The sequence below is a fragment of the Grammomys surdaster genome, unplaced genomic scaffold (genome assembly GCF_004785775.1).
Source record: "Grammomys surdaster isolate TR1022 unplaced genomic scaffold, NIH_TR_1.0 171, whole genome shotgun sequence".
Classification (NCBI taxonomy): Eukaryota; Metazoa; Chordata; class Mammalia; order Rodentia; family Muridae; genus Grammomys; species Grammomys surdaster.
Genome location: NW_021604619.1, coordinates 3,243,220 through 3,254,409, shown reverse-complemented (window position 1 = coordinate 3,254,409; position 11,190 = coordinate 3,243,220). Strand labels below are relative to the sequence as shown.

The 11,190-nt window shown below is 39.4% G+C and overlaps 1 protein-coding gene across 1 annotated transcript in view; it reads right to left on the bottom strand.

Moving 5' to 3' along the window:
• The window catches only part of Lmbrd1 (LMBR1 domain containing 1), a 75,424-nt gene that overhangs the window by 51,308 nt on the left and 12,926 nt on the right, over window positions 1-11,190 (bottom strand). Inside the window, exons 3-4 of the mRNA XM_028767236.1 lie at window positions 10,963-11,023; window positions 206-303 (exon numbers count right to left, since the gene is read on the bottom strand). Coding sequence (XP_028623069.1) covers window positions 206-303; window positions 10,963-11,023 — 159 coding nt within the window. The remainder of the gene's footprint in view (window positions 1-205; window positions 304-10,962; window positions 11,024-11,190) is intronic.

The following is an 11,190-nucleotide window of genomic DNA, read 5'->3' as shown; positions in this document are numbered from 1 at the left end:
CTATTCTATTCTATTCTATTCTATTCTATTCTATTCTATTCTATTCTGAGCAGAGGCTCAGAGATGAAATAGTTTTTCCTGAGCCACCTAAGTCCTCTGGGCCTAAAAAAGGGTTAGAATACAGTCAAGAGGAGTCATGGCACTCATTGAAAACTGAGGACGTAATTGTGTGAGCTGGGAGGGGCTCCATCTTAAGGCGACTCACGGTGCATTTGCTGGCGTCGTCTTCATCCTTCTCTTCGTAGTAGAAGTAGACAAAGGGGATCCAGAAGAACACACAGAACAGAATAACAGAATACAGAGCTGTGGGGAGGAAAAACAAAGGCCTGATCAAATTTACTACACGAATGTCCTATATTCCTAACTGCGTACATGTGTCATTCAAACAGCCTTTGTTTTTCCCATTCCAAGAAACCAGCAAGGTTAGAATAATACACTCAACTCAAGGTAAGCTTCAGACAATGTGTAACCAAGTTAACAATGGTCCCTGTGGAAGCTAACATCCGGTTCTCTTTGAGTATACAGTATACAAACCTGTACACTCTCTCAGTTCAATGAACTCTGCACTCACTGCAGCCTAGCATTTGCAAGCCACTCTGGCAAGTTAGAGTCAGCTAAAAAAAGATACAGTAATTTTTATAGAAATAAATTTCCTTTGCTAAATATATAACACAAAGAATTAGCACACTGGTCTTAAATCGGACAAGGTGAAGAAAAGGTAAGAATAGCAGTAAGTCAGTAAAATGAGATTCAAAGTTATTTGACAGAAATTATTATTCTGCTTTAAGATAATGTTAGATTTCAAATATTTTTAGATAGTGAAATATTTAATTCCATACATAGCTTAACCCAGGAGCAAAGATCCAATCCAATCATGAATTAAAGAAATCAGTGGAAGTAACTTTGAGAGACTTGAAAAATCCAGGAGACCTGGTTTTTGAAATCTGGGCAAAAGCATCTTCTTGCATATATATAATCAAGAAAGATAATAGCAATTAAATCATCGTCTTAAACCAGGTATGAAGGAGCAGCTGTCACATTTCTCCATCCAAGGGAGCAATGTGACAGCTCACACAAGCAGAGTGACTACTGTGCAGGAGAAAAGAACAGGCTGGCAAGGACACAAAACCTGTGTGCTCCTGTAGCAATGTGAAGTGGTACAGCCACCATGGCAAGCAGTAGGATACTTTCTCAAACACTGAAAGATACAACTATGCTATAATTAAATGACTATACTTTTGCATATGCATCCAAAAGAAAAATGGTGTCTGAGTTATTTCTATATTCCCCATTTTCAAAACTGCATTATTTATAACAGCGAAAATATGAATAAAACCAGGGTCCAATATAATAAAGTACAATATAGCATATGTGTAAATGGACTATTATTCAAACATAAAAATGAAATTCCGGCATACACTATAATATGGATGAATTCTAAAATCGGCACATTAGGTGAAATATGACAGTCACAAAGAAATAAAAACTGCAATTAAAACTTATAGGAAATGATTAAGTAAAACACATAAAGACAAAGGGTAAAAGGATGGCTGTCGAAACCCCAATATTCAGGCAGAAGTGGTTGACTGTACATGAGGTGCTGAATATTTGAACATGCTCCTAATCCTGGATCGTGATCTCACGTAGAAAACAACTTCTGAAAGTGCTGTAGGCTGCTGTCGTACTTATTACCATAATGAGGCATAAGGCAAACTCTGCAGCTCTAAGCGAGACAACTCATGCTGTCCCACTGTAGCTGCTGCCCTGAAATCTGTTTCTCTGCTTCATGCTATACTATTAAGCACCTTGTTTATCAATAAACCCACATCTTCATCCCAAAATTAGGCATGCCACTTTCAAAAGTTAAAAATCAGAGCAAAACCTTAAATAGACAGATACTCTGCCATAGAACATATACAGTGACCAAAGCACATTTAAAGATGCGTGTTATCGTAACCATCAGGGAAATGTAAAGAAACCCAACAATGAGCTCCGACAAAGCAAGTTAAATTATCAGCAATGATTAAAAACAACCGAAAAGACTAAATGTCCACCAGCAACTGAATAAATAGGCTGATGATTTCTTTTAAAAAATTTAAATACATTTATATTTCATATACATGTGAGTATATACACACACACACACACACACACGAATGAACAGCCTAGCAAAACAAGTGAACAGAGAGCTACTGGCAAAGATCACATGCTAATCCCCCTACACTGTTTTTGGTAGTTACACAAAAAGCAAGCAATCTACCTTCTAAATGCTTTGTGTCACTAAAGGAGAATGCATATGAAATGAACTTAAACACACTAGGCTTCTGAAATATTAAAATTCAAGAGTATTTTCCTGTTTATTATTAAGCTTTGATTCAAGAGTATTTTCCAGCTAATTATTAACTTTTAACACAAAGCACTAAAAGAAAGGAGAAGAGATAGGTTTCTGTGGCAAAGACCCACAATCACAGCTAATGTGGAGGCTGAAGTACCACGATCATAAATTCAAGAACCCCTTGGATTATAAAACAAGTTCAAGGCCACCTTAGACAAGTTACTGGTAGCGTGTCTCAAACTTGAAATAAAAGAGGCCTAGGGATTTAGCTCAGAGGTGTGGCGCTTGCCTGGCTTGCCTAGGTCAGTTCTTAACACTGAGAATAATTAGTCATTACAAAACCTTAAGTTCTGGAGGGTCAAAGTAGAACTGTACTCTGGCAATAGGAAAAGTTTTCCAATTTCTTTTATGCAGCTGAAGAAACCCAGGGTCAACACTGAGAGCTGCACGGCCAACACCCATCTTCCTTTCCACTTCCTCCTTCATTTCCATCTTCCCCTTTGACCTGCTTCCTGTTTGAAACTGATACATGATGCCTAAAATAACTCCAGCACCATTTGGACTTGTTATCATCGTAAGGGATTAAGAGCTGAGGATGAAGACCAGAGAAGAAATGAACTTCAAACCCTTACAACACAACACAGCAGCCCAGGCCAGCCTACCATTCCAGCTCTGAGTAAGTGCGAGCAAGGCTTTGCTCTCTGCAGCAGGCACTCCCAACAGCTTCTAAGACGACACCCCATCACAGTTGTTATGAAAAAGTTTCATCATGAACTACTTGAAAGCGCACTGCCCATAGAGGACTACTCACTAAGGAACAGCAGAGTAAAAGGCCTTGTTCCCTTGGTAATTAGTAACCTACAGGATGTAGAAGGGAAAAGGCAGGCCGAGCTCTGTGGCCTGTGGCATTCTCTAAAAGAGATTTCTCAATTCATTTTATAAAGCTACCTGAGACTTTGTATTTAAGCCTGCTAAAACTCAAATAAAGGGAAGGTCACAGGCCTGCGTCAATGCAAGTTGACTGAAGAATTCTAAACGAGAGAAGAGCAAAGCAAATCCATCAAAGTACTGTTTCAAATGACACCATTTCTACCAATTTTGATTTTGGAAGACATGCAAAGTTTGTCTAATAAGAATCAACCTACATAATGTGTATTATTTTTAAGAGAGTTACAAAACCCCTAGAGGGCATGATCCTCTTCAAACAGAAAAGGCTCCAGATACAATGTGTTCAGTTATAAGCACTGTGAATATGCTTCAGCCTTCATGAGGGGAGGAAACATACCTAAATCAAAATGCAGAACGAGGTTAGCCCGGAATAAAGAAAAGATACAATATCTCAACTCTCGGGACATACTAGTCATTTTATAAGGAGCACTGTATTCCCCCTGAACACCCACACTCTAGTGTCATTCCCTTCCCCACATCCTGCCTTTCTGTGTTTATAACCCCTGTGTGAATTAATTACGATTTGAGAAAAAAAAGCACCAAAAAAAAAAAAAAATAAGGAGCACATCACCAAAGAATAGAATGTCACTCTGAGATTACAAAAAGACTGCCTTCTGTCTTGACCTCACAGTCCTTTCTCTGAAACTCCAGTTTCTATGGTATATTAGAGCCTGCAGAAAAAGCTGTTGTACACAACTCAGGTGGCTGGTCCACAAGTAAGGAGAGTGAGGGTGGGGGATGGGGTGGGGGGTAGCTAATGCTTCCCTAGCAGAGCCTCAGGAGGACTCCAGAACCAACAGGTAACTTCCCAGCAACTCTGCAGGGGAAGTCCAGCTAAGAAGCATCTAGATTCTTGACGCAGAAACTCCACAAACTGTTGCTTCAGACAGCTAATTTTCCCATACTTGGTTAAGCGATAACCGAGACAGATTCTGAGAGCAGAGTGAAGCCATTCAAGTATTCTCCTGCATATGTACTGAGAATACAGAATGGTAAATAAAACTGATGGTGAGCATTAACTTAGAATTTGAGGAACAGTCATTCTGTTCATGATTGAGTTATTGTTGTTTCCATCTTTATAGTATCTATTCCACAGTTCAGAGTACAAGATCATTCTTAATAAGAATAATTGATTAAATAAGATAATCAAAAAAAAAAAAGAGAGAATTAGGTATTTCTGGTGCTACTCCTAATTGTCTACCGAGGACCAGAACATTTGCTTCAAAGCTACATAAACATTAGCTGAAACAGCAGTAAGCAGAAACACAGTGACCAAGACTCCAAACTGCTTTCTCTAGAGGCCCTGCTCCACGTGATACAAGGACCACATTCCCTAAGCATTAGTCTCAGTCTTCAGGACTTAGTCTCACTTTTCTTTATGTCATCTGCTAATCAAGATTAAGGGTAAGATTCCAATTATAGAAAATTACATAAAATGATTTTTTAAAAAAGTTATGTTGTTAAGCTTCGTGTTACTATGAATACCTGAAAGGGTCACAGTTTAGAGAAGTCAGTCAGAAGGAAGGAGGTGGGCTGCCAGATGGCGGTGATAGGGGGCATGGTAAAGCAAACTGCTTACTTCATGGTTAACAGGCAAAGGAGAGGGGAAGACGCCCGGATGTCATGTTCCTAGGAGGGCACCTGGGATGAGTGCCCTCAAATTTCAAGCTATTTTGGCAACTGTCGTTGACTGTTCACCAATACTTTTCCTCAACTTCAACAAGTAATTTACTACGACAAAACATGTACATTATACATGTTGAAGAGAAAGACTTTGGTAAATTTAAAGAACTGTGTAACTATTGCCACAGTCTAAATTTAGAGCATTCCCATAAGAGGCCGCCTGTGCCACTCTGCAAGTGATACCTACCCCTTCCCAGCCCAAGGCAACCACTGATTTGCAGTTTCTAGCAATTGGGCTTTCCAGGATATCTCACACACACAGGGATTATTCAAGATGATGTTTTTCATCTGGCTTCTCCACTAAGTTCAAGAGTTGTGTGTTTGTTTCGCAAATGCTGACGTAATGTGTAGTATGCTTCACAGGCTGGACAACTGTGTTCCAAGTGTTCAACTGAGCATTTACAAGACTGCCAGCAGACACAGTAGGCAAGTGAACATATGGCCAGGTGTAGTTCAGTTCTGGGGTCTTGTTGATCTCTAAGTTAGATTTCTGAATATACAGTCTACTCTATAGGCATGGCATGCATTTTATTTAAGCATTCAACACCTTTTAGCCTGAGGCTACTGTAAACACATGTGGCTTTGTGTGGGCACTGTTTGTTTCTGTTAGGAAGATTCTAGAAGTGAAACTTGTTAGGATAACCTTTTTATTTTACTTTGCATGAGGGTGTGTCTCTGTATTTTCAATTGTTAATTCTGTACAAGCAGAGAGCTACATACATGTTGACAGAACTTTGGTACTGTCATTTCTATGGCCCATCAGCAGGGTTTTCCCTTTTGTAAATATCCATCCTTCCTCACCTGCCTAAAGGCAATCAAATAATATGTCACATGTTGTCTAGGTACTTACTGATTGGTTGTAATGAAGATCTGGTGGCCCTGAGCTGGAGCAGGAAATCAAAGTGTGGGACCCTCTCAGACAAAAGAATAATGATCCCACAGGCTAGCCAGAGGTTAGCAAGGCAGCTTCAAAGAGCTCAAGTGGGAACACTGCCACACTTCTCTGTGATAGAATCCACATAGCCTCTGTCCAAAGTCCTCTCAGCAGGGACTGGAGAAATGTTAACTGTCTTCCCAGTGCAGCCAGGAGGAAGGACTACTTCCCAGCAGTCCATGCGGCATCAAGCCATGAGCAGCAGTAACTCTGAAGCTAAGAGTGTTTGCTCGGATATCCTGCACACACTCTAGCTCCTCTTCCTTTCAAAGTGAGAATGTCAGTCCTATCCCTGTGGCCAATACTCTATGTGTTTGTACAAGCAGGTCTTTTATCTGCTTTCCCGGGTCAGGGAGTTTTGCCTCAAGATGAGTTATCCTTACAAGTTCAATCTTATCTAATTTATGTGATACCGAAATGAGTCTTTGGACATTGATCTTTAGAGTCTGTGGCCTTGGGGAATTACAGGGCAGAATTAATATGCTTTGTATGAGAGAACAATATGGGGCAAATGAAAGTTGAAGCCCTGCTAATATTTCCGTAGGGCATCTGGGAAGTAAGCAGGCTTGGATGATGGCGTAAAGTAGGGGTGTATGATGGGATTGGTGTCTTGACCCCACTCCCAGCCAAAAGCAAGCAGTAAGAAACAGTACACAAACTCTGCTAAGAGGAACAGTGAGAATTTGAGGTCTGAGAGCCAGGGTGAAGGCCATCGTGAGAAACTTGCTTATGTAAGCCACCAAGTCAGCTGTATTTCAGTAGACGCCCTCCGCTAAGCAGCCATTCCAGCTGAGGCAGTATATCTCTCTAGAAATATAATCTATATTTCTCTAGTGATTAATAATGCTGTCATTTTTATGTATTTATTAGCCCCTCATATATCTGCACTGGCAAGAATGCCTATTTAAATACTTATCTGATTTCTTGTTCATCAGTTTGTATTATTAATGATTAATGAAAGCTATAAGACCAATGTGCACACCCTTTCATGTCATGTGATATACAACTTTGCTCCTCCTGTCTGGCAATTATCTTTTTTTCTTTACTGGAGCTTCTCTATGCAATCCAAACTAGTATTTTAAACACATGGGTTCATCAAGTGATCCACCTATCTCAGTCTCCCCCAAACTGGATTAAAGGTACACACCCCTCAACTAGCCAATCAATTATTGTTTGTCTCCTGTGTTCTGAGGGCAATTAATTAATATACATGAAGTTCAATGTAAGTACATTTTGTCTAACCAAAACTAATCAGGATTCTATCTTTCATCTATTTTAAACATTTGATACTTTTACAGGGTAGGGCATATCATAAAATTACAGTCCTAACATTAATAATATATTAATAATAAATACTATTATATCTTTTAGTATACTAGCCCTTTAGCCCCTATGAAAAGCTCTTTGTTGTCTCAGGTAGTACTTGTCTCAAGGTTCACCTTGTCTGATACTAGTACATTTACTCCAACTCTTACAATTACTATTTGTATAGTGTCATTTCTCAATCTTTTGGAGTCCATTTTCCAAGCTATGATCTGTGCCACTGAAGAGAAGAAGCACCCCATCACAGGGTAGATTGATTAGAAGAGACTTTTTTTCCTAAAACTCCTCTATGCCAAATCTAGTGCATGCTAGTAGAATAGTTATATCATTTACATCTAATACAGTTTTTAATAAAATGTACGACTCCAACTCTAACAATAAAACCGGGATTTGGGAATAATTAAATCTACTTGCTACAGTCACTGAGATTTACAACTTCTATATACATAAAGGTTTTAAAAAACAGTGGTGTTGTTAACTAATACGTTTCAATGCACAGTACTGAATACAAGGCTATATTTTTCAGTGGGTAAATATTTGCTACATGAATACAAAATGCTGGCAAAAATCATGCTCGCTAAGAAGGCCATCCATAGTATAACTGGACAAGTGGATTCTAATAAAAAGTTAAATTAAAAGGTAGTGAAGGTATGAATTCCTGTCAGAAATTTGAAGGCAATAAATACTCCTTAACATTTTCACTGAGGAAGACACATGAAACTAATTTAACGAGGGCCTTAAGAATTTAAGTCATTTTGCCCATTTCTTCCATGGGAAATAAACCCAGACCTAGCCTATCTCCTAAACTGCCAACTACACAAAACCTGATGAGCCCAGGAAAAAGACCAGAACAGCAGCTCTTTGAAATCAAATATGTCCACAAACTAAGTTCTCACTAATTAGGCATTTGAGCATATATTAATCTTATAGTTTAAGAAAAAAAATGGCTGCCCAATGTTTTGCAAGTAGATTGTTTTTGTGCTGAAAGCACACACTCCAACACAGGTAAGACAGATCTCAGTGGTTCAGTGTTACTGTTTGTAGCCTTGAAAGCTCTCTCCACATGAGCACCTGAGGGGTCATGTGAAAAGCTACCTACTCACACCATGGTTCCTCAATCTGAGTGCTAAAACCACAGTCACAATCATTACTTTTTACTAATAGATTACCAAGCTGCCTATCACACCCTCTAAGGCAGAAGATCTCTGGGACAGTTCTGAGTTAAAGATCCCAGATGATCTTGAAGTTCCCCTCAAGTTTTAATAGTACTAATTACACCCATAGATCATACGCCCAGGACTATTGACTAGAAAGCAGTTAGCTCGCTGTACAGCCAACAGCCCAGCTAGGGTTGTACATGTCTCCTTTGGGTATTGCCACGCACTAACAGGATGACCGCTGACACCAATGTCTTCACATTGTGTGCAACACAGAACAACAGCATTGTGAGAAGTGGAAGAGTCCACAATGCCTAGCGAGATTAACAAGGAAAGTGCTCACACACCAGGAGGGCTAACAGGGGTTATGAATAAAAATAGTGCCCTGGCCCCTGCAAAGGGAAATGGACCTTCCAGGTGTGTGAGCAGAGGCAGGAGCCCACGAGTTATCACACTGCAGCTGGTTACAGGCTCCCACGCCGCACACCCCCTCTCTCACATCCAGGAAAGTGACTCCCTTTCAAGAAGATAACACTACTCTTGGCAGACTTTACCTAAATGCTGCTGTGTGTTTGGAAGGCCTTGTGGGGCAAGGGTATTGTTGACAGCTGAAACCCTGTTCTTCTATTTCCCCAACTATGACACCCTGGCACTGGACAATTCCACAGCTGGATGTTCATAAACTTTCTGGATCACAATGGTATTTGATGTGCTCCCAAACAACAAGAATGATTAAAAACAATCTGTGTGTATTAATATTAATAAAATAGTATTAAGGCTAAGCACATTGTTAATTAAATTAATATTCTAAAATAATCAAGTATTAACTAAGACTAAGCACATTTACTTAAAAAAAATGAAGTAAAAACAGTGCCTTGGATGTTTTGAATTTTAAGATCCAAAAGAATATCTATTAGGCAAGTTGACAGATGTGACATTTCAGGAGAAACAGCTGGTCTTGAGGTCAGGTAACTATTTTAGAGGCTGCACAGTCCTGTCAGTGTGGTAGCCAGAGCCATAAGGAGTCAAAGCTGGACAGAGCCACAGTGGAGACGACAAGAACCATTACCAATATCTAGATAGCTTTTCCCATTTAGACTTCATGGTCAGTCAAATTTCTTTTGGTAAATGACTGGCTCAAAAAATTTAAAAAGTCTGCCTGAAGTAATAAACTGGTTTACAAGTGTCTTGTGATCTTGGTAGCAATAGGTCACTGCTGGGGCCTCTAAGTTCAAGGGCAAGATAAGGTTCTTGGACTCAGACTTCCCTATCAAGTTTGGTTGTCTTGTCACATGATCTACAGGCTGGTGTAGATTGTAACACTGTAACAGGTGACAAGCTCAGTCCCTGAAAAGAAATGCTCAAAGAGGTCATTTGTATCATTTCAACTCTAATAAAATGTTCCTCAAGCTTCAAAAAGTAACAATAAAAAATAAATTCTATAACAATACTAAAAAAAAATCTTCTAAAACCTTATTAAAACAAAGGAATTTCATGGTTCTTATGGATCAGGAGAACAGAAATAGCTTAGAACCAAAATTGCTAAATTAAAGTTCAATAAGCCTCTTTTTAAAAAAAAAATCATTCTCTTAGTTCTGGAGAGAAGGCTGGAGAGCACTGGCTGCTCTTCAGAAGTCCTGAGTTCAATTCCCAGCAACCACATGGTGGCTCAAAATATCTGCAATGGGATCTTCTGCCCTCTTCTGGCGTGCAGGTGTACTACAGATAGAGCACTCATTTACATAAAATAAAAATCCAAAAAATCAAATCATTCCCTGAAGGCCAGCAAGACTTAGCCCTAACTGCTGGCCAGAGTTCAGTACCATGAAAGGAGGGTAAACCACCTCTGACCTGACAGGCACACTGTAACACTCACCTGCCCCAAAACGCAAACATACACATACATACAAACAAATAAGTGTAGAAAAAAAAATTAAATGACTCCATCATTAAACATTTCTACGTATTTTCACTTCCCAATATAATGTCCTACAAAACTCTTGGTCAACATCTTGATTTACTGATTTAAAAAAAAATGACATCTCTTTCTAAATATATATTTATACTCTTTATGAAAGAAAGGCTGACTCCAGGGGCAAATCAAATGAAGAGAAGCATGTAGGCAGCCCTATCAGCCTTTCACAATCTACTACTGGGATGGAAGGAAGAAGTGATGGAATGAAATCGAGCCACCATGACCCTTGGGTTAACTCAAAGTAGAAGAAAGCTTTCGATGGAGACTCCCTGGGTGCGGTCTACTCCAGTCAATGGTCATTAGCAATTAGCACAAGGATGCTAGAAACTACAAGTATCTAACCCAGAGCACCAGTGTGGGAACGTGCTGACTTAACACAACACACAGACTTACAGTAACTCTAAACGCCCATCAAGAAGTGTTCCAAGTGAAACAAAGGCCACGTCAGTTTAAAATGTTTTAGAATATTAAGAATAAATGCATATCATTTATTCCTGGTGTACAAACTCTAATTTCATACTCGATATCGATTAAGAGTGTGCATGTAGTTTTACTTTCCATTTGATTGGCAACCAGAGTAGAAAAAATGAAGCTGACCGATACTTACTATAGTAGCCATACAGGACAGTGTTCTCAATCTGTACGGTGACATTGGCATTAGCCCAGTCCTAGGAGAAAAAGGAGACAGTGACTATCTTAGCTTGAGCAACAATGTGCCTCACGTGTAGAGTTAAGATTTGGGATGACTGACTATCATCTCTGGAGCCTGTTAGTACATAAGACAAAGTATGGTCTCTTCAAGAAATGAAACCAAATAAGCAAACAAATACTTGTC